This window comes from Letharia lupina (assembly GCF_014066315.1).
Source record: "Letharia lupina isolate WasteWater1 chromosome Unknown contig_4, whole genome shotgun sequence".
Lineage (NCBI taxonomy): Eukaryota > Fungi > Ascomycota > Lecanoromycetes > Lecanorales > Parmeliaceae > Letharia > Letharia lupina.
The window spans coordinates 918,453-941,092 of NW_023502973.1; the positions used below are offsets into that span (position 1 = coordinate 918,453).

The window sequence follows — 22,640 nt, forward strand, 5'->3', positions numbered from 1 at the left end:
CTTTGCGATGCGCTCTAGGTCCGATCGAACTTCTTCAGGGACCTCTTGACTTATTCAACAGCCATCATCATCACCCTCATAGTACGGGTTTGGATCGTATTGTATCTGAGGCACTCCCAAGGCTTGGGCCTGAGCTTTTGCCGCCTTGTGCGACTTCTCGGCTTCGATCGGGTTCCTTGTCAGCTGCTTTTGACATGCTTGATGTCATGCCGGTCGAAATCAGTCATTGTATGGTTGATTCTTCCCGTGGCGATGAGCTGATGATAGTTCGATAGCTCCCGTTTGTAGTCTGGACCTCCGATTATCGAAATTTGCCTCAGCTTCACTTAAAGTCAGGTAGCTGTCGCATGTTGCCCTCGGCTCCAAGTCGGAGAAGCTCCTCGGACCCTGGGTCAATGCTCTTGCTGCTGTTCGAGATGATTGAGTTGTGACCCGAATCAGTTGACTTGCTACCCTTTTCTATTGAAGAAGGTATATCAGGTTCTTCCGGCCCCAGCAGGGATACATCTTCAACGCACGCTTGAGTGTGACTTGCAGATCTTTTCTTGGACACTCAAGGGTCAACTTGAGACTCTCCAGCTCGTTCTTAAAATCGTCTCTTTGCTCCTCGGCTTCGTTCAGCTCTGACCGCAACTGTTCTACCTCAAGCCGAATTTGGTCCGCCTCTCCTCGGTCTTCGGCGCCGTCGAGAATGATTTCTTTTCCATCAAGCCGTTTTGCCAGAACTAGAGTTCTTGTTTGAGCAGCATCCACCACCCTCCCCGTCCTTTCAGCAGCTCGGTTTTGTCGGTTGATCTTCTTGATGTTTTGAACGACTTCCTCGGTGAGGAGCAATGCTAAACAATCTTTCGTCCCATCGAATTGGGACACAATGCGGCTTGGACCCTCCGTGTATTGCGGTTCCCAGTCGATCGGTTCTGGTTTTATACTCGCAGTGGTTCTTCTGTCCTCAGTCGAGAGTAATCTGTCCTCCTCTTGTTCGAAAAGTTTGTTGCTCATGTTACGCTAGTCTTTTGCGCCGGTTCTTGCCCTACGAGATCTGCGAGGTCTGCTCCTGAACTACTACCATCGCTTTGACTTGGACGATCCATAGCGCTTGTCTTTTGCAGGCTTGTTTCGATGCTGCCCAGTTGGATCCTCCCTGTAGAGGCGTCGATCATGGGACTACGCCAGAATGGTATTGGCTGTGGTTGCGGGATTCACATGTTTTTCGTTGTGTAAGTGTACAACAGCTTGTGGTAAGCTAGAAATCGCAACGGATTTCCTCTACGGAATGGCAGGCCGACGTGTGCAGCAGTAGAGAAAGGCAAATGGTTTGATGTTCTGATGAAAGCATACTAGTTTCACGCGGTTTGCTCTCTGCTTTGTTCCTCTTTGTTTCTTCACGTAGACTCTTTGTTTATGCTTTGCGATGGTCAATGGAGACCAGGTAGTTGGGCTGCATGCTCATCTTGAAAGGTACCGGTTGTCATTATGTTGTTGTGGACTTTTCTACATGCACTGAAAGCAGCTACAATACGCCTCCTGCTCCCTTCGCATCTAGGGGATCACCACGCGTGCCTTCCTGCTTCTCTCAGATAGGACGCCTCAGAAGCCAGATTTCAGCTTTTCAGCTCACAAATCGGAATACTTACTGTTGACTCTGGGAGTCTACCTAGTACATCTAAAGCCGAGCGTGCAGAGTGTAAGCTCCAGCACTATGCCGGGACCACCGAGAGTGTCCTACAGCAACGCTCTTAGCTCCAAGAGACGATGCCCCATTGCACCACCAAGAGGTCAGCCATACTCAAGCATCCCTCGCGCTCCCCAGAACCTGGGTGCCAGTAGGGCACAAGGAATGCAACCTGCGAAAATGCAAAATGCTACCATGTCGAAAGTAACCGAAAAGTTCGCCCGCATGGACCTGAATTGGACGAAGATGAAGAAACAAATCCTCGACAAAGACCGCTGCAGAGTCGGCATGATCATCAGGGCACCTTTGCATGAGCAAGACTGGCAAGCCGGCGCCACGACCAACAGCACGGGCCCCAAGGGCGATGATTTTGAGTCCGGCAAATCCGACATCACGAACGACAGGTCTGTCTCAGAATGGAAGCACGGCTACATCCACACCAAAGTGCGTATCTTCGTTGTGGCAGCGAAGTTCCACCGCCACTTTTTGGCCGCTCCGGTCTACACTCACCGCCACAGAGGGTTGCGGAATAAGAACAGGGACTACCAGGAAGAGCACGTATCGATCTTTGACAAGTCCCACGGTCCTAAGAACCCGGAGAGATTGCAGGAGGGACCGCATCCGTATCTCTATGCCGACCTTGGAGATCACGCACCGCATTATAAGACTATGAGTACCATTCACTTCACTCGTCTTGTTCCGCGGGGCTATGGTCTCGAGTGTTCCATTGAGGGAGACTTGAACGCGAAATCTCTGCCTCTCTTTTTGAACCACTGCAATGACGCGACTCAGAAGTTCAGGGCGACTCGGTAGAGACCTTGTCCAGGGCTAGACAGGTATGCTTTGACCGCCGAACGCTGACAAAGAGTGAACACATTCCACGCGGCTTTTCCAGCAGGCAACTTTCATGGAACAGGGTCCATGTTCTTGATTGGGTTTTGAGTGTCGGTGTCTTGACATGTCTGTTATTCCCCGGTTTCAGTTTCGTTTTCGACATTTTGGGCGTGTCTTGTGTTGGATGATAGTCTTTTGTACTACAGAATGACTCAATTGAGAAGCCTTTTCCACAATGTTATCAAATAAAGGAGCGTTAGCGCGCCAATGTACACGAGGATGTCGAAAGCACCCAAGGATCTCTAAGTGCAGCCCCAAGGAATATCGCTCAATAAGCCTCTGGTACTCGCTTTCCCTGCCAATCTGCAATCGACGTTGATTTGCGGCCAGCTGCCAATCCTTGCCGGACTGTTGCCAGATCCCTGATGTAATATTGCTTTCGACAGTCCAGCTCTGCCTGACATTCTTCCATGTTACGCTGCATTTGCTCCACAGCTTTGAGGATTCTGCAACGAGCAATTCCATCTTCGGCAGTCACTGGCTGGATGTCTTTTAGGAAAGAGTATACTGGTTCGTGTTGAGGACGCGGGGGGATCCGCGTGTCTGCTCCATATTTGAAGGCCGTTAACTCCTGCGCATTACGAAAGCTGGCTAGGGGTTCGAAAGTCTGTGAATCAAAATGCAAGAGACCCACCTCTTCTAGTGCTTGCTCGAATAATGATTGCGATCTATATCTCAAATTCAAAATGGCTTTCCAAAGTATCGAAATTTCTCGCATACATTGACAGCCACTTATCAAGAGCGCTGATATCTACAGCCTACAAGCCTCCCGTCTGGATTCATTGAATCGATAGATACTCCCTGAGAACCCTGCAGTGCTCTTTCCAGTCATTGAGCTCGTCGACATACTCATCACAATCGATCGCACTGATACTGTCCATGATCTCAACCGGCCTTGCATTCCAATCGTCAAGATCCAAGCGCTCTTGATTCTCCGGAATCTCCGCATCCTGGTCGGACAAAACACCACGCGACCAAGTCTCAATGCGTTCACGACCAATGTCCGGCTCAGTCGACACGTCGTCGCTCCTTCGATCGCCGTCATAGGCAAGGTAGCCGAAATCAGCGTTGAGGTCGTGGGGGTCTGCAGCCACCTCCACCACCCGAGCCTTCGCCTTTGCTGTTCTGTATCCCTGTTCGGCAGAAATCAGATCCCTCGTCAAATTTCGGACGTGCTGGATGTGTTGGTGATCGAAATGGGTCCGGGTGCACTCGGATTCGGCCTCGGCCTGTTGGAAATCCGCCAGCTTTTGTTCGTAATCGGCTTGCCGGTCATCGAATCTGGCTTGGTAGGTCCTCAGCGTGTCATAGCTTTCGATGACATCCATATGGGCCTCTCGGAGCAATTGCTGTTCCGGAGTAGGCTCGGTGCCCTCGTACATGCTCGGGGCGGATGAACAGGCTCCAGACGAGACATCGTCATCCACGTCGTGGAGTACAGGTGGACTCGCCGGCTCTGGTGGGTCTAGTAAGCATGCTTCGAGCAAAGCTTCTTCGAAGATTCCTTGGGATTGACCTCTTGAAAACTTCAGACTGTTTTCCAGAGGCACCAATTCGATATTTAGATGGATCTTACGCTCTTCGGCTTCTTGCTGTTTTAATCGCAATATTTCCAAGGCCAGCTGCATCTCTTCCGCCCGTTCTTGATACCTCGAATTTCTTATTGTCTCTTTCGCCTTGCCCGCTTTACATGACAAGTCGGTGATTTCCGATTCAATCTTTTCAAGCGCTCCATCCTTTCGTTCCAATGCTAGGATGTCGTGTGTGATTTGATTGAGAGCTGCAACCAAGTTTGGCGTAAGAAGAAGAGCCAGACAGTCCTTGGTGCCATCATTCGCCGAGATGATGCGACTCGGTCCAGCTGTATAAGGTGGAGGATCCTCCAATCCTTCCGCTTTGGCTGATGACCAGAATGGATGAACATCCAGTCCTTCCGCGACCAACGATGTTTGGTAGTCTGTAGAGTCAGAGGCTCCAACAACAGGCTCTTGGGAGTCAGTGCTAACTCCACTGTCCATGGTAGGCGTCGCTATGTTCCGCTCAATATATCTGTTGACGCTGTCACTGAAGACTAAGAGGATCTGCCCGAGATTTGATAAAGATGTACTGAGAATTCTCGCTGACTCGAGTATTCATCGAATATTAACAGAGCGTGAGCCGGGGAGGCGCAAGGTAATAATTTGATCTTTTTCCAGGGGACTCCCTTGTCCCTTTGACAATTTAGCATCCTTTGTCTAGTCTTTGTGCCACGAGAAAGAAGTCTTGAAAGCAAAACTCCTCATCAGAAGAATGCCAGATTTCAGAGCATGGGTCTGGTTCGACTTGACCCTACCAGCTCTAGAGTGTGGCTTGTTTTCTGAAATTGTATTGAACGCTCAGTCTTAGGCTAGATCGAACATCGCCTGCATGATGGTCCACTTCTACATACTGTGCTGCTTGGTGTAGGTCAAGAGAAGAGGAGAGGTTTGGACAGGTGTACAGTGAGGAAGAAAGCGCTGTAGTATCCGAAGCGAGAAGAAATGGTCAGAATAAGTGGGAATAAAGGAGGAGGCTTCGTCTGATTTCTCGAGGTGCTTGTTGTTCTTTGTCTTTCAGCTGCACCTTGTGACGTCTGACTGAGCTCGAGGGACTGTATCATCTCCTTTCTTTTAAGCTTTTGAGCTGATCGTTATTTGTAGCCGTTCTTGAATTTCAAAGTAGCAAAAACAGTCGCATCAATTCCCTCTCATATTCAGATGCGATCATGGCGGTTCAGCGTCCTGCCACCCTAACTCACTGGACGTTTGTCAACAATTCTTCATTTGTGTTGTACTCTGAAACGCACGTGCTGAAAGGACCGCCTTCTTGCAAAATTGCCGATATCTACAGTCCACAGATCATCCGTCAAGGGAGCATTCATGTTGTTCTCCCTGAGTAGAGTACCCTGCGGTACTCCTTCCATTTCTGCAAGTCATCGACATAGTCATCAAGTCTACTACACTGACACTAACGTTGGCAAGATTGTCTTTGCGTACCAGTCGTCAAAGTTCACGGCTTTATTGCTTCCTAGCATCTCTGAAGCCTCTTGAGAAACTTTAGTTGCCCGGGCTTTGTTACGCTCTTTGCGTTGCTGAGGATTCACGTCCGGTTGAATTGGCCGCTTCCCTTTCATCCAGTAGCCATCGTCGTTACAACAGCCATCCTCGAGCTTGTCGCGGTCAATGTAGTTGCCAAGTTAGGTTTTCGCAGGCCTCCAGCTCTGCTTTCTTGTATCAACTCCTCGGTAAGAAAGATCGCCAAACAATCTTCAGAGCCATCGTTTACTGTCCAAATTTGGCCTTCCCCATCGGTGTAGGATGGTTTCTGTGATGACCCTTCGATGTCTGTTGAAGGTGGATCCTGCACGTGTTCCTCTTGGTTTGGAAACGAAAAGCGCTGCCGACAGACCTCGTGTCCTGTCAAGAACGGTCATCCCTGATTCTCCTCATCCACTCTTCCACCTTCGCTGAATGTTGGAAATAAATTAGTGACCGAACGTACATCATTCTGGGATGCTTTTGACTCTTCGCGGGCTTGATGGTCAAGATCAAGAGCAGAGATTTGGGTTGACGATTTGCTGCACCGGCTGGAGCGAGATTGCGAAGACCTGCGGCATGACTGCTGTGATATTTTCGGTGATGATGTTGCTGATTGCCGAGTGCTGAGAACATTGACAGTCGATTCTTCTGACATACCGCTGGTGCGAGGTCCAATTTTGGCTTTGCTTACCCACTAATGGCTCACCAGGGATGGAATTCTGCAACGTAGATCTGTAGGCGGCTTTTCCTGAGCGAATTACAGACTAGATTCGTTTCTTCGGGTGTGTACTTAGTTGGCAGTGTCTGGACGCGAAAGATGGATGTAAGTGTCCAGGAACTTGGATAATGGGGCTCTCTTGTTCCAAAATCCTTCTACTCGCACAGACAGTACAAAGCCAAGTTGCGTTCCCTTCGCTGATTCAGTCCCTCGCGGATGTGGCCTCAATGTTAGATTGGAAGGGAGTCTGGAAAACGCATCGACGATTCGATTGATGACACTCTGCTCGAGTAAAGTTAAGTGAAGTTCAGAGGAAAATGAGAGGAGATTTGCTGTTCAGGGAAGGGTACGTAGCTTTGACGCAGAACGCAACAATGAAGCCTCAGTTTGGGTGTAGCGGAAAGGAGACCAGGCAACTGTTGTTTGCTTTTGGATGGACGTATTTTACGTCTGTTTTGTTAGGACCTTTGAAATGGAATCTCGTCTCCATCACTTGTGTTATATCATTTGATCACTCCTTTGACGTTTTGAAAATTAGTCGAGGGGAATGGATGAATGGCTCTATATTTTCTTTCGCCCGTTGCTGCCCTTCCAATGCAAAGTCTTCTGACTGCTCTCATGATCCTCGCAAACAAGGAATAACCACTCCCATATGAAGTAAATTGTATAGAGAAGACCCTGGACGTTTCATGGTACGTCCTTTGGTTTGCCGATCAGCTATCGTAGCGTCGGCTTCTCGCTCAGTCCTATCACGAGTTGACTTTCAGTAGCATGGGAACAGTCCGATGCTTTCATCTGCATGTCAATCGTCTCCTGTATACTACATTCAGCATCCTCCCTTCTCGGGTTCGCCTCGCGTATTTTTAGTCCCCTGGCGGCGCGGTGCTTTTGCTTGCCTTTTTGTCTCCGACGCTCTTGCCGACTTGGAACAATTCGGGCTTTTCATCACAGGCTGACTTTAATCGTAGGAGAAGCTGAAATGGCTCATACGATGGTACTCGGCTCCGTGCCTTCCTTCTCAACCTCTTCTTGGACCGAAGACAAGGATCATGCCTCTCGTCCTTCCACATACGTCTATAATGCTTGACTCTCGGGTGCGAGAGGCCGCTTTCAAGTTCGATATCTGCGCTTCTGTCGCCCTTGTCCATGTATGCGAAGATTTTCTTCTTCATTGAATCTCGAACCAAGGACGTACGAAGAGGTAATTCTTTAGCGTGTGATGAAACGCTGGTGCTAGACTCAACGTCCTTATCGAGTCTCTCCTGTGCAAAGTGCTCGAAAGTCTGCACCTTATGAGGGCCGTTGTAGGACGACGCCATGGTAAAAAGCGGCGAGAACAGAGGAAGCGTACGCGTACATATGAACAGGAGTCAAGGAGGAAGACGGTAGGATCGAAGAGGGGAAACGCTGGAGACAAGATCGCGGAAACCAAGATCGATCTGGCAGGACAATTATATTCCAGCACAGGAGAAGACTGGGAAACGCGCTTTGACATCGGCTGGTCGCATCCGCTATTTGCAGAATGTGGTGTCTCAAGAAGTGCAGGCGAGCATGTAGGAGTAACGGTATCTGCAATTCCAGGGATATCTCGCATTAGTGTATGTATCTTGTATGCAGCTAGCGAAGAGTTGCCCATCCCACCAAGACTTCTGTTGTGGATACAGTGCTAGTTCTCTACTGGCAGGTGTGTGGCGACAGCAGGCCGATATGGCTGGTCGGTATCTCCTACAGCCACAGGTCCAATCAACCAAATATCCCCCCCAGCCAAGCTCGTCAACGAAATCTCTCCCTCCCTCAACAGCCGAAACTTCGCTTCCCTAGATCTCTTCCCCTTGATCATGTACAACCCTAGTCCTTCTATCAAACTGCGAAACTGGCCCAGCGTCAAACGCCCGTCTGTAGTGACCTTGTAAACCTCTAACGCTATGTCTCCGGTTTGCCACGGTTCAAATTCATCATCGGGTGTAAGGAGGTCGGCGCCGTGCCGATTGATTAGCGTCTGGATGTCATCTTGAGCTCGGGTCAGAAGTTCGTTCAGTTCGGAGATTTCCAGAATGGGGCCAAAGACGCTGAAACTGAGGACAAGGTCGATGTTGGGGATTGGGAAGATGTCGGAGCTGGTGGAGGAATGTCAGTACGGGCTGGAAGTGGGATGTGGAGTTGGGGATACGTTGGTTTTGAGAAGTTTGAAGCTGTTGGGTTTTGCATGAGGGAGAGAGAAGGGTTGGTCAAGGGTATAATAGATAAGGCGAAAGCCGTGTGTAGTTGAAGCCATAATTGAAAACAAATGAGCGAAAATTGGATACCGGGAAGCATGCTCGTATTGGTGCCTTTGCATATACGAGAAGGTCCGAATTAAAAGGAAAGGGAAAGGGTGGACACAACAGCATGAGCGGGCGCATGTAAAGATATCTCGACCCTTAGTACCCTTGTTCTCCAAATCCGCGATATGCGAATAGCGCCTAAACATCGTTTACTCCAAGTCTAATCATTAGCCTTCGTCATCGCATAGAGCATACCAGTCCTCCGAGGCCCTCGCAATGGCCCCCAAGCCGGCAAAACACCGCCACCTTTGGTTGCATGGTATCTGTGAAGCGAACTTGCAAATCCCCATCCCTTACGATTACGTTGCGCTGGAGCCGGTATGCAGGCGGCAGGCTCTGTAGCACGCTTTGCAGGAATTATCGATGGCTCGTGATGTGGCTTCTATGCGGCCTTTGCGCATGCAAAGAAATCACCCCCTTGCATCTCCGCCACGGGCGTGACAGCTACTTCACTGATGGTCACAGTGGGCGCTTTCTTGTCGTCGTCCGCATGTTTCTCAAGAGGTGATTGTTGCTGTTCTGGTGTGCTGACAGCGTCATTGGTTTCCGCTGCAATTAGCGAATCGTCATCATGCTCGGTGCCGAGAGAGGTCCTGAAGGGAGCGGGTTTGAGGGCGGCGGCGGCCACGGCAGCGGCCCCAGCGATAACGAAGATGTCGGTTGCGGCTGTGAGAAGAGTGGAGGGCATCATGGTGGGTGGCAGAGGATTTGAGGAGGATTCGCTTTGGTGTGCTGAATTTTAGAGTAGTGGTGGGCTTGATACAGCCGACAATTAACGACTGATAATCGACGAGACCGTGGCTACGGTTCGAAAGGCAGCAAGATTTTGTGGGGTCCTTTCTTGTTATAAACTCCAAAAGCGGAGGCCAGGCCGGCAGGATCAGCGCATCATGGCCTGTTTTATGCGCTGTCATGCGGGTGCCAAACAAGGGCCATAAGTGCCATATAAGTGTCAAAAAACCGCCGCAGCCCACCAAGATCCAGACCATCGATTCTTGCTGTTTTCGGGGCTGTTCGCAGACTCGCCAAAGCACTGAAGCATAAGACAGACTTTTCGGATGGGCACTTCCGATGCTTGCAGCTGCAGAAGTGTTGGCGTAATCGGCTGGCTTTAGTCAGATTATCTACCTTCTTCTGGATGTGTGCTAACTCCGTGCTTTTCCTGGCTTGCTAGTCTCCTCGTTGTGGAATAGGTCCAGAGCTTTGTGTCGAATACGCATACACTTCGCCTCACATTCACTACGCGGTGCCAACAACAGCGCCCGAGGCGTAGGGTTGCTAACATCGTCTTCCAGATTAGCGGTAAAAATGCGTTACACAATGCCTGAACAATCCCAGATTTGTTGGTGCTTTCTCTTTTCAATTCTATGGATGAGGCGATATCACAGCATTGCAACGTCTGATGCAATGGTGAACATGCTGATGGAGGGCAAAGCGTGGCGGATCTCATTCGTAGAAGCTGTTCACGTGGCATACCGGTTATTGTTTCGAAATTAGCGTCATCGTCTCTGCAGTAGGGATTTGAGGGCTTTTGTGTTCAAGGATACAAGGATCGAGGCCCAGGGACGGTGTGAGAACGTTAGACCATCCTCGGTCTAGCGACATCGTTTTCTGCAGGCATCTGTCCTGTGTCAATGCTCATGTGACTAGTTGGTCATACTGTTAGCAACTGAAGAGAAGTATGCTAAGTCAAGAACGGTGAGGGTTTCTAAATTTCTCGAAACAAGTCAAAAAGTTTGTGCTCTCTTTCTCGCTGGTGTGTAGATGTTTGGAACCGGACTCTATCATGTGAACCGAGCTGTTCTGTTAATACAAGCATTATAGTACAGGCCCCACTTGCCCGCTTCCTTGAAGTCAAGAATAGCTGACCTGGCCCTCATGCATCGATATCCATCTTCTCCACAACGACTACATCATCATCTGATGATAGCTCATGTACCGTAACGTACTTGCTGATCTCCTCCCTCGTAATGATCTTCTCGTTTAGCACAGCCGTGGTACCACGCTTGAACTTGTAATCCCGCTGCTTCAATTCTCGTTGGTTTGGAGTAATATAGTTCCTCATCAGTGTCGTCTTCTCCGCCGTAATCACACAAACATCAACATTTGACCCGGACCCCAGATCGTTGAAGATACCAGCTTGAATGGCGTCCGATGTCAGCTTTATAGCCTCTTCCCTAGTCATCTTCTGCTTCCATTGTGTCTCAAACACCGCCATCGCTGCCAAAGATCCAGATCCCATGGTGACATAAGGGAGCTTGTCGGTGCTGCCGTGAGCATGTACGGTGAAGAGGCCAACCCCTGTCGGATCAACACCAGCAACCACGAGATATGCACCGATGTGGCCTTGGTGTCGGAAAAGGTGTTGCTTCAGCATAGTCATGCACGTGACGACGCGGGGTTTGCGGCCTGTTGATAGAGCGTGGAGTTCGAGGTTGGATGAGATGATGGCAGTGGTAAATTCTGTGTCTGCAGCTGTTCCAGCGCCTGCACACCATATTTGGGGAGCGATGTAGTGCAATTTCTCGCAGTTCTAGAACGACATGGCTGTCAGCGCAGGATACAGCTCGATCAAGAACGTGGATGCACCTTGTCTGCTACTATTGGTCCAGATGTAGCTCTTGTATCTGCTGCTATGACGACTCCTCCATCGAATATAGCTCCAACGATCGTTGTACCGGTGCTGGTGGCTTTTGGTAACTGCACTCCTTGTGCGTGCAGAGCTGCATTGCGGTTGTGGTTGGAGAAGTCGAAGCCAGGCATGGCGGCGGAGGGAAGAAGTATTGACTGAGGATTGTACACACCAGCTTTTGAGTAGCAAACGGATGCTTTGAGCGTGAAGGCTGTTCTCAGACGAGTTCAAACAGAGAAACCATATGATTCGCCTCTCGTAATTCTCTTGATTGAATTGGGGTAGTATTGAAGCTGATAGTGAAGTTGACGAGGATGGAGCTGCCTGAGACAAAGACGCGCTAGTTTTACGCCGCCAAGACCTTCCAAGAGCTTCAAAGCGCGACTCACACAAGCTCTCTGTTCACTTCACCCTGTTGACTCGATAAAGCGTCGCAGCCGAGTTGTTTGTTACATGACAACGATACTTTATGCTACCTAAAACACAGCTTCTATCCTGGACCGTACCTTCAAAATCTTCACCGGGACTCCTGTGTTAGCCCGACGACACTCTTTTACAGCGCCTCCTCGAACAACGCCTAATGCCAAAATCAACAAACAGACCTCAAGCCGAGAAGTGCGAACAGTCTCTCCGAATTTTGAAAGGGCAAGAATGGCGTTTCGAGCAAGCCCCTCCCCATTCGGAGTTACTGCTGGAACCTCAAGTAGCTCCCCGATACAACAGGGTCCCGAATTGGAGGAGATATCGACTGAGGTCAGTTGGCTGTGGCTCCTACAGTATCTGATTGATTCTGACTGCTTGAAAAGGCACTTGGCTTTCAAGCGATCGCAGGTGAAACAAAACTACAATTACTACCATCCCCGTGGCCCATCGACTCCCTCCCTCCTCCTACCGCTTCGTTACTATCTGTAGCGCCAAAGAAAGGCCTCCTTGCAGCCGCTGGACCCGAGTCAGTTATCGTAGCCGGCACGGAGTCGGTACGTCAAGGATTTTCTGCAGAAAGCGTAGCGGATGGCACCACCAAACCCTTTACTCCTCAGTTGACCCTCAATGTCGGCATGAGGGTGTCACAGGTCGCGTTCTCCGCTGATGAAAGCTTTCTTGTGCTATCAGCAGAAAACGGTGGAGGCCTGGCGGTCTACGATGTTCGATCTCTCATGCAGGGTTCTACCGAGCCAGCGTTCCAGCTCACCACTAACGGTACTGCTCTTCGCGCTCTATTGCCGAATCCAACACCAGAAAGGGCGGAGCTATTCGCTGCAGTGTCTACAAACGGGCAATTGTTAATGGCAAACCTCAAATCCCGTGAATTTTTTAGTGGACCTCAAGGTCAGGTCCTGAAAGACGGTGTTAGCTGTGTTTCATGGAGTGCTCGTGGAAAGCAGCTGATTGGAGGTCTTGGGAATGGGACGTGTTATCAGATGACACCAGAAGGGGAAGGCAAAGCAGAACTCTCTCGACCACCTGGCTTGGATGGTGATCAGCATGGTGAAAATCCAAGTGTAGTCGTGCATGAAATAGATGCTGACCTTCTTAGTCTCCTCAATATCTTGGCTTGAAAACGATGTTTTCCTCGTCGCTCATACCCCTTCATCTTCAGATGGTGGGATGATACCTGAAACCACCTATCACCTGGTTACTCGACAGACCAAACCCCAGACATCCATGGTATTTCAAAAGCTTCCTGACCCTTGTCCTCCATTTGGGCTCCACCGGTCTCCAGCTTTTCAATTCATGCAGCGCCTAAGGGATTACCCGCCAAATCTACAGGATATTATAGTCGTAGCGTCTACGACGTCTATAGACATCGGCCTAGTCACCAGATCGAAGACCCCTCTAACGAACGATGCTCCCGCCGAGAAGGTTACTAGTGTCTTCACAACAACTGCTATGGCCGACGATTCGAGACGTGCCCAAATGCCAATGTCAAAAGATCAGACAGACACTTCTCCCATAGGTGTCTGCTTTGATCTCTCTAGCAAAGACAAAGTACTGCGCCCGCTGCCCAAGGAGGAATTTGATGCTTCGCAGGGCCCATTACCGGCGCTAATGATATTGAACAACGAGGGCGTACTATCTTCTTGGTGGATAGTATATGCGGAATCCATTAGACAAGGGACTGTCTACCCAGGTTTGGTCGCCGCTGGCGGGCCTCAAACAAAGCAACAGCCACAGACCCAAAGGCAGGCCTCGCCATTCGCTAGCGCTGGTACCCAAGCAGCGCCTGCTTTTGGCCAGAGTACTTCTGGAAAGCCATCGACCCCAGCGGTCGGCTTTGGCAGCGCATTCAGCAAGCCAGCAACCTCTGCGTTTGGGATGACGAGTTCTCCAATATCCGGTTTCGGTGCTAGCAAGTCTCAGTCACCGTTCGGAGCGCCAACAGTGACCCCTACCACCTCCCAGAGCGGAGGCTCGACATTTGGACAGCCTTCTTTTGGGTCTTCCACACCAATGGGTAGCGTGATGGGCGGTACTGGTAGAGGTCCAAACCCCACGGGCGCTGCGGCTTTTGGAACTGCTGGTGGCTTTGGTAACCGTGGTTCCGTATGGGGTACACCGTCCTCTGGAACAGCAGCGGCTTCGGGTAGCGTTTTCGGGCAGTCTGGCTTTAGTGGCGCCCATCAATCTGCGTTTGGTGCCCCATCCACTGGTAATGCGTTTGGATCCAACACGCCAGCGACCGCTGCTGCCCCGAATTCTGGAGGCTTTGCATCTTTTGCTGCAAAAACGGGTGGCTTCATGACCGCAGCACCACCTAGTGCCGCACAGAGTCCATTCGGCAAAAGTGCGCAAGGCGCGTCCTTTGGCTCCGGCATGGGCACAGATACGAGCTTTGGAGCAACGTCTAAGAAGGACGCTGAAGCACCTAAGAGCATTTTCGGGGGCGGTGGCGCTGCTTTCACCCTCGGCACGACTTTTAAAGGAGATGGTCCTCCAGCAAATGAGGCTCCGAAGCCCGAAGGCAACGAATCCAAGTCGATGTTTGGTGACGGCTTTCGCAGTGCGCTAGGCGATGCACAGAAAGAGGCTGCTACTCCTCACACGAAGGATGCAGATATGGATGAAGACGACAGTGCTCCGGCCCAGAGCGCTCAACCTGATCCTGTGCACAGTTCAACGACAACCCCAGTTGCTAAGCCAACCCCGCCCAAATTCCAATTTCCGAGTGTACCACCTTCTACAGGCGGGCTCTTTGGAACGCAAGCTCAAGGCAAGACCACTCCCGCTGCTGTACATAGCAGTCAGCCTTCTAGCTTCACCTTTGGAAAACCAACTCCTATTACCACAACGCCAAATGACACGCCCAAAAAGCCTGAACAGCCGATTCGACCTTCTGTGGAGATATCCCCAAAGATCAAGGAAGAGCCGCATTCGGACGACGATAACATTTCTCCGCTAAATGAAGAAGAGGCTGCTCCTCCCTTAGGCTTTGGTACTCCAAAAACTCCTTCTCCTATAGGAACCAAGAGTCTCGAGGATCCCGTACCGCCAGAGTCAACGAGTAAGACAAGCTTTGCGCCTGGCGACTCCTCCACTTCCTCTAAATCGTCCGAGGAAGCTCCTCTGCCACCTGACTTCCTACCATCGAAGACTAAACTCAAGGAAGTTGAGCCCCCTCCCGAGGCACAAGCTGCATTACCAGAGAATGAGGATGAAGGCGAGGAGGAGGATGCAGACGCAGAAGGAGATGAAGATGAAGAAGAGGGCTTGGATGACGAAGGCAGCGGCGTTGACGTTGCCCAAGAGATCAGTCCCAGCACAGATCCTACTCAGAGCCCGAAGATCACTCCTGGAAGCTCTTTCGGTGGACCTTTAGACAAGAGTCCCGTGGGAGGATTGTTTTCAAGAGTCTCGCAACCGCAAGGTGGTCAAGCTGGCAGATCTCTTTTCGGAGAGATTGGTAAAACCTCAGCACCTTATTTTTCTCCGCCCTCGAAGACCCAAGAGAGTCCAAGATCACCGAGTCCAGTGCGTTCAATGCTTGCTGGAGACTCACTACGACCGGACAACTCGAGATCGGTCAGCGCCCCTGGTCCTTTCAAAGCACTCGCGAACCGAAAAAATACATTGAGTCAACTCGCAGTTCCGTCAAAACCTCAGCCCTCAGCAGAAGAAGTACGAAAGCAAGAACGAGAGCGGATAGCTGCTCAAAAAGCTAAGCAAGCTGCTGAAGAGGATCAAGATCTTAGCGACAGGGAAGATGAGAGAGTGCGTGAAGAGCTTGGGACGGAAGTAGAGGGTACGAAGACACTAGATCCATTCCTCGCTCATCAGGATTACATTGGCGCTGTCGACAAGCCTGGCATGCCTGGACAAATCGAAAAGGTCTATCGGGACATCAATTCAATGATCGACACTCTGGGACTGAACGCCCGATCACTCACAGCATTCGTGAAAGGACACACGGAACTGCACAAGCAAAGCGGTCGCTCCAGAGAAGATCTTGAAGATGATGACTGGTGTCTCATCGAGATAGGCGACCTGAATACCGTCGAGGATAAGCTAGAGCAGAAGCTCGAAGCTGGCCAGATACGAGATGTGCAAAAGAAGCTCAATGAGTGTCGCGATCTGCGCAAAGGTGTTGCCGCACTCCGAATCAAAGGTGGCGACTTCGCCAAAGCTGTCGAAACAAGATCTGACTCCGAAGTCGCCGAGTCTGCAAGGACTGCACCACTACGCCTCGAACAAGCCACCCAGCAGCATGAACTGCGAAAGCAATTCATGAGGTTCCAGAAGCTGCTCGCTGAGACTGAGGAGAACATCACGATGCTGAGAGCCAAGCTAGCATCATGTGAAACTAGCAACGCCAACGGCCGACCTCTAAAGAAGCCCACAGTGGAGGCGGTCACCAATACAATAAAGAAGATGACAAGCATGGTCGAGAGAAAGAGCGGGGACATTGACGTTTTGGAAACCCAAATGCGCCATCTACGCTTCTCGTCTGCAGCTCTAAGCCAGAGCAGTAGGGAAGGGTCTCCTTTTACGCCGCTTCCTTCAACATCGCCAAAGTCCAAACAGTTTCCCAGTTCAGGAGGTAGGTCCGTTCAGAATGGACAATCATACACTCCAGGCAGATCAACGAACAGACCCGGAACACCCAGGAAGGCAATCCAGGAAGTCACGCCGGAAGAGGTGCAGAGATATAGGGAGAAAGCGCAGAGACGGCAGGAAGTGAATCTGATAATGAAAGAGGCGTTTTCGAAGACGGGGCCCAGAATTAGGGCTCTAGATTAGAGCGGCATATGCGGACTATGAGCTTGGATACTCCTTTGGTGGAAAATTATTGCATCAAATCAGTAGCATCACCAGCGTTAGCGCAGGCGTTTGCAAACAGGTGGCGAATACCATGTCGATATAGAGCTGTTCAATGCCTCTCGTCGTCTTTGTTCTATCCTACTGTGCTCTTCCTTACAAGTTCACATCACGAGCATGGAACTGAACTCTACATGGCTTGAGCAGATCTTCGATGTTCGACAGCCTTGCGATATTAGATTGGAGCATGGTGCTCGAACGTGTCATTGATGCCCATAAATCAGAGGATGAAATGGAACAGGAAATGGATATGTGCGTCATCAGTTGGACCTGAGCCTAGAGAGTATATTCAACGTCATGCCACACTCAGACCTCCGCTGTAGATATCCAGCGTCACTTAGACCCAGACCTCCGCCCACTTACCCTTCCACATATACAGTGACTGCAACTCTGGTGCCCCATGTTAGCCCTGGACTTCCCGTACCGCAATCGTGTCCATCGTTTTTTTCTACGACTCCTTCGGCTCCTTGTAGCCGCTTGGTCCGATATGCCTGAACTCCTTTAGCTGCGGCGGACGGTTCGGATGAGCGACCAATCAAACCTCTGTGGCGTAGGGTGATCTGTAATACCGTTGAGCAGGACCTGGCATGTATTTGTCTTGGTTGATTGGCGTGAAGCCTGACGAACCCCCTAGGATGGAGAAGGAAGGATGGTCTGAGAAGTGCACATACGAGCCTTCGTCGAGTATCTGTGTGTTGTTGTGCGAGCTGCTACGTGAGTGGCCGTGTGAGCTGTTATGGTCATACCAGCTGTCATTGCCAGTGGGGATGTGGGGAGGGTTCTGCAGGGACACGGTATCTCTGTTCCAGCTGGAATGAGGATAGTACATCCTGTGATCCGGCGCAAAGTTGGATGACCCCGCACGTGAGATGTCACCCACACCTCCTCCACCATCCCCAGCAGTTTGGCTACGTAAACAACTCAAAGACCTCGCGATCTTCTCCTGAGCGGAATATCCAGATTGATCGACCGCCGAGTCGGAGTCAACAAGGGTCTGCCAAGATGGACTAGTATCCATGAGGTCGTCCGGTGAAATGTCAGCAGAGGTAGGTATGTAGGAATACTCTTCACTGGAAACCCGTTCCAATTTTGCAGGATGAGTACGTAGTTGTTCTGTATTCTCGTAAGTTACCCCATCCATGAACATTGCTTGAGCACTGGAAGTCGTTGCCATGTCTTGAAGGCTTGATCTCATGTTGCTCGTCAACAGTATTTGATTCAATGCACGATCTAGTAGATCGGTGTTAGCAAGCGTCCCATAATGGCTAAGGGAGATGATACCTTTGGAATAGACTTGGGGTTGACCAGAACGAGAGGTGCCTTTGTCCCTGGACTGGGCCGTAGTGGCCGTCTTCGTCGGTCTCGCAACGATTTCCCTCAACTTTGGCAATGTGGGCATTCGACGACTGCTCGGTGCTGTTTCCAATCGCTCATCCATAAGACTTGGACAGCGCAACTTTCTTGCCTTGAGGTACTCTTTCATGACGCCAACCGCTCCCTCCATTACCCAACGAGCCTTGTGAGTGTGCGGAACGCAAGAAGGGACTTGAAAAATCCAATCCAACGATTCCCACGCGCGCATTGCATAGTCCGCACCAGGAAACGCAAAAACCTCTATCAACATAAGCGTAGCATAACTGTGCTGCTGCAGTGCCCCTGCGTACCACCTCCAGCGGCGTAGAAAACATGAGGTCTCGATTTCTTTGGCAATCTCCATTGTCTCGAGCCCCGACATGATCACGGTTCGGCTCCATTGCTCTAATAACGTACCAGTCAACAGCGGACTTGGTGGAATAGAAGTGTAGGGCATTACCTGGCATCCTTCCCCGGGCTGTGCTCATGTGATACTCATGTAGGACCATCGCATGCATCCGCCTGCAATGTAAATCTATAACGAGCCGGGTGTAATGCTGTATTGGAATCCTGTCGTCAATCATGGGGTAGTATTTCTTTTCCATGTATTGTCGAAATTCGTAGATCATCTCCAACATCTTCTTAATGTAAGCCGAGTCCGAGTCATTTCCCTGTCGAGCTCGTTGTCGAGCGGCATAGATTTCCCTGATCCTCTCGTTGCACTCCATGCGAGCGTTAGTCGGGGTCATGCCAGTCCATCTTTCACTACTTTCTTTGGGGATATCAGGTTTTTCGAGCTCAGAATCATCAACATTGAGGGGAAACTGTGTGTTAAAATCGTCTTTTCGGATTCTCGCCCTTGGACTTTGCGCCTCACACACTCGGATGTCCAGAAAGCACAGCTGGTGCCAGATCATACGATGGACCTGAGTCACTACCACATCATACCCGTAATAAGTACCGTCTTTGTTGAGTCCCATGCCTCGTGCAAGATCGATAGCCGATGCCACAAGTGTTGCGAGCGTGCGGGAAATGATATCTCGGCACATAGGGATCTGTATCGATGATTAGCCCTATCGTATAGCGGCGCTTTTCAACGCTTTCGCTGGGATTCGCTGCAGCTTTCTATTCAAGGCTTGCAAACGGATGCATGTCTCACCAAATACATAACGAAAGCTTGAATTGTCTCAGGCTTCTCCGTGCGAATGACATGGGCACGACTTAAGGAGAAAGCCGTGGCCTTTTCGAGGGTGTCCACCCATTCTTCCCTCTCGCCTCCCAACTCCTCTCTGACTGTTTCGGCATCCATGCTCACGACGCCGGCAAAGAGAGCAGCGTATACGAGGGCTTGGGTGGACTCGGGTGTGTCCTTTACTCCTTTAGATATATTGTGCCAGAAGACGTCGTACCTTTCCTGAAACGATGGCCGATGAACTATACAGGCGACAGGATGAACACATTCCCCTGCACATTTCGGAGTCAGAATGGTATTCTTTGAGGCAGAAAACTCAAGTCATAAATGAATTTGGGAAACATCGTGAGCATTTGCTCCCGGGACATGTCTTGGGACTCAACTATGGCATCGACGGGGTGAAAAGGCTCCTAAAAGTACACTCACAGTAGTTTTCCATAATCCTATCCGCGAGGTCTAGGGAGCAAAGGAACTCATGAATGTCCTGGTTGACTTGCAAGGTATGCGAGAAGAGTGAAGGTGCGATAAAATCGGGGTCAGGGTCGAGGACTTTGGGCCCAGCGGCAGCATCAAGCCAACGTGGCCTTGGTAGGCTGTTGAATACTTTTCTATCGTTATCCGTTCTGTGAAGATCATTTTTGTCGAGCATTTGCGTCAGCTATGATGAATCAGTAATGCTATAGCCCTTGCTGAAAGCGGCGAGAGTCACAGATTACTTGCCTCCTCCAACATTTTCGGGCGATAATCTGAACCTATCCTCTTGGTAAGATTGTACCTGCCAACTCGGATTCCGTTGTCCTCAAAATCATCATCATCTCCGTAGGTAGCATCGGTAGCAATAAGGGGACTTGGCTCAATGTCGCTCCCTTCTTCGGATCCATCCTCCGCATCCTCCTTCCTCGCTCTTTTCGCAATTTTGTTGTCGATCTTGTGATGCTCTTCTTTCCCTTTCTCTATCACCTCCCATCCCTCATCATCCTGAGGGAGGTAAACACATTCCAATCTATTCTCAAGGCATCTTTTGCAAGGATCAGGATACTTGCTGCACTTGCTCTTGCTTGATCGACAATTTTCGCAACATCTGATTATTCGCCTTCGGGTCCGCCTCTCCTTGACAGCGCAATTAGATTCGGATCCGGATTCAGACTCCTTAATATGTGGCATGACTGCGGACGAAGAAATGAAGATGGTGAGAACGAAAATAAGAACATTGAATAAGGAGGCTATAATTCAAATGGGAAGTCCTTATTGAGGGTGGGTGATTACTTGAGGGGTTGTTTGTATTTGCGGGGGATGGCATATCGGGAGCCTACCTAGTCAACCGAGTCTTAGCTATTGACATAGGGAATTTCCCAGACCGCTTGGACCGCGATTGGGTACGCATACCTTCGCTTCGGCCAGTACCCGTCCTGCATGTATACGATCTTTCCAAGTTGCCGAATGGATGATTGGTCAAGAATGCATACATGCATACGCTACCACAGGCTGTATTGCCAGGCTGCATCACGCAATTCCAGATCTTTGAGTGCTTGAAAGAGATGCGAGTGTATCTTATCTTCTAGACAGAGAAGACTCACCGGTCTCGAAAGCCTCGAAACTTCTCCACCTATGAGAAAAGCGCAGCCTTCTTGACAACTAGTAGATACCAACCTACTAAATCACTTGAAAGATTCGAACATACGCGTGTTGCATCATCTCCTCAACCAGGAACTCGTCGGCACCGTAGACCAGGATTCACTGATCCAAGATCGACTTGAAAGTGCTTCCCCGCTCCTGGCGATAATCGGCTGGTTTATTTCCACCAGTCTAAGAGCTTTGACAATGGTCAACTCCAGCCCCCTCTGGCCTTTGGCGGTTGTGACAGTAGAGTGAGCTTCTCCGTTTCACGCGCCAGTGTCTCGTCCGAGCTGAAAAACGAGTATCTATCGACAACCTCGTCATCTTACCTTCGTACATTGCATTCGGTCGATCACCGACTAATTAAATACCCAGATAGCCACAGTACGACCAAGTTGCTGAACGTGACCAAGCCATTGTCGGATAGAATCATCTCCGGAAGCACGGGCGTCCCCAAGAAGCTTCATTGCAGGTCCTGCAAGCTATCTCTCGCTACTGTGAGACCAAGACCTTCTCTTTGGGCCTGCTCTATTAGTTGGGAAGTACTACTTTCCGATTGTCTTCAGAAGCCCGAGTGTAAAGCATGCATGAGCCTTGACAGTGTGTTGAAATGGCGTCTTTGATTCATGTAGCGATCCTTCGGCTGATAACCAATCAGTAGCTAGTCCGGCAAGGACCAGTCTGGAGCAGTCTTCACTAAGACACCTGCTGAAAAAGCTTTCCCGCCGATCTTTTCTTTCAGTCGTTTTGAAGGTGCCGTATGAAAGTACTCTACTTTTGACAATTTGAAATATCACTCGCTACAGTTGACTCGGGTTCGCTTGGCAAGCAGGTACCCATCAATCGATGCTGCTTTTTATGGTAGCCTCAGTGAACAAGTCAATTGATGAGTATATCCGCGCTGGAAGGCCAAGAGGATGGATTTTTGGCCGCGCGAGTAGACCCGTCATCTTTTAGTTTCACCTTTTTCTCCAGCCAATGGGGTTCTTTTCTCACGCCCGTTGCAAGGGACAATGATGAGCACGGAGCGGCTTGAGGTCGGAACTTACCATTGCCAATTGAATTTTGCCGCGGACAGGGTTCTAGCTGAGTAGCTTCCCAGTTCCCCATCATCTGTACTCTGTACTGAGTCTGTCGCATCCCTTAGCGGCTCCAAGGCGCTTTGGCCCCTGAGATCCAACGGCTCGTCTTGCCCTGGCAAAGCTAGAGCGAATCCTTTGCTCATAGACTCGATGTCTTGAAGAGCCATGAAGCAACAAGCGTCAAGGCACTTGCTTTCCTGAAGATCGACAGCCAATTTCTTTAAGAAAAGAAAGTCTATTATGTAGGACACCTTGCGAGGCCATAAAACTTCCTGGCGTACTTGCTATGCGTCATGCATGTTTTCTATGAGAGCGTCTCTGGCCAATGGAACGGCGCCTTATTGGGAAAAAGCATGTCGTCTCTCACAAGGCCAGTTCCTCATCCCAGACCACTTGTCTGTCACTTGAAGTCATGTCTGGGACGTCGAGACTGATATCCATTGATCCCACACAAGCTTTGCCTGTGTCGTTGTGCAGGCAGCGTTTGAGGAATCGAGCGGTAGGATCCGTCGCCGGTAAGACAATGGTCTTTCGCTGGTACAACAGTGGCTCCGCTCCCAGTCTCACTCTGCTACATACGGAGAGAAGTGCAACACGTAGGTCCTCGTAATCCGATAGGTCTTCGTTCGTTGGCTCATCATCGAAGTCGTGGTCGTATTCGTCATTCATCACTGACGGTGTACGGAAATACTTCGCCAACTACTAGGCAGCAACGATAGATCATTCATCGAATCCTCCAGCGGCAGATCATGGAAATGGACACAATGGTTAAGGACTCAGCGTCACC

The 22,640-nt window shown here is 50.2% G+C and overlaps 8 protein-coding genes across 8 annotated transcripts; 2 read left to right on the plus strand and 6 right to left on the minus strand.

The window, feature by feature from the left end:
* Positions 1-322: 322 nt before the first annotated feature.
* HO133_007851 (uncharacterized protein) lies at positions 323-999 on the minus strand (the record flags this gene model as incomplete). Its single annotated transcript, XM_037298721.1, has 2 exons — positions 323-459; positions 519-999. The coding sequence occupies 2 exons, from the start codon at positions 997-999 to the stop codon at positions 323-325; spliced, it is 618 nt and encodes a 205-aa protein (XP_037156057.1).
* A 700-nt stretch (positions 1,000-1,699) lies between these two features.
* HO133_007852 (uncharacterized protein) lies at positions 1,700-2,485 on the plus strand (the record flags this gene model as incomplete). The annotated part of the gene is made up of 1 exon (XM_037298722.1): positions 1,700-2,485. One exon carries the CDS (start codon positions 1,700-1,702, stop codon positions 2,483-2,485), a length of 786 nt encoding a protein of 261 aa, XP_037156058.1.
* An 860-nt stretch (positions 2,486-3,345) lies between these two features.
* Positions 3,346-4,584, minus strand: HO133_007853 (uncharacterized protein; the record flags this gene model as incomplete). The annotated part of the gene is made up of 1 exon (XM_037298723.1): positions 3,346-4,584. The coding sequence occupies one exon, from the start codon at positions 4,582-4,584 to the stop codon at positions 3,346-3,348; it is 1,239 nt and encodes a 412-aa protein (XP_037156059.1).
* A 2,619-nt stretch (positions 4,585-7,203) lies between these two features.
* Positions 7,204-7,659, minus strand: HO133_007854 (uncharacterized protein; the record flags this gene model as incomplete). Its single annotated transcript, XM_037298724.1, has 2 exons — positions 7,204-7,292; positions 7,413-7,659. The coding sequence occupies 2 exons, from the start codon at positions 7,657-7,659 to the stop codon at positions 7,204-7,206; spliced, it is 336 nt and encodes a 111-aa protein (XP_037156060.1).
* Positions 7,660-8,006: 347 nt separating this feature from the next.
* HO133_007855 (uncharacterized protein) lies at positions 8,007-9,352 on the minus strand (the record flags this gene model as incomplete). The annotated part of the gene is made up of 3 exons (XM_037298725.1): positions 8,007-8,457; positions 8,511-8,532; positions 9,079-9,352. 3 exons carry the CDS (start codon positions 9,350-9,352, stop codon positions 8,007-8,009), a joined length of 747 nt encoding a protein of 248 aa, XP_037156061.1.
* A 1,188-nt stretch (positions 9,353-10,540) lies between these two features.
* On the minus strand, positions 10,541-11,427 carry HO133_007856 (uncharacterized protein; the record flags this gene model as incomplete). The annotated part of the gene is made up of 2 exons (XM_037298726.1): positions 10,541-11,197; positions 11,254-11,427. The coding sequence occupies 2 exons, from the start codon at positions 11,425-11,427 to the stop codon at positions 10,541-10,543; spliced, it is 831 nt and encodes a 276-aa protein (XP_037156062.1).
* A 520-nt stretch (positions 11,428-11,947) lies between these two features.
* HO133_007857 (uncharacterized protein) lies at positions 11,948-16,531 on the plus strand (the record flags this gene model as incomplete). The annotated part of the gene is made up of 3 exons (XM_037298727.1): positions 11,948-12,049; positions 12,103-12,784; positions 12,834-16,531. 3 exons carry the CDS (start codon positions 11,948-11,950, stop codon positions 16,529-16,531), a joined length of 4,482 nt encoding a protein of 1,493 aa, XP_037156063.1.
* A 613-nt stretch (positions 16,532-17,144) lies between these two features.
* Positions 17,145-22,522, minus strand: HO133_007858 (uncharacterized protein; the record flags this gene model as incomplete). The annotated part of the gene is made up of 11 exons (XM_037298728.1): positions 17,145-18,367; positions 18,423-19,017; positions 19,122-19,426; positions 19,581-19,777; positions 19,864-20,157; positions 20,421-20,467; positions 20,541-20,563; positions 20,732-20,760; positions 21,821-21,991; positions 22,221-22,387; positions 22,433-22,522. 11 exons carry the CDS (start codon positions 22,520-22,522, stop codon positions 17,145-17,147), a joined length of 3,141 nt encoding a protein of 1,046 aa, XP_037156064.1.
* Between the last annotated feature and the right edge of the window lie 118 nt (positions 22,523-22,640).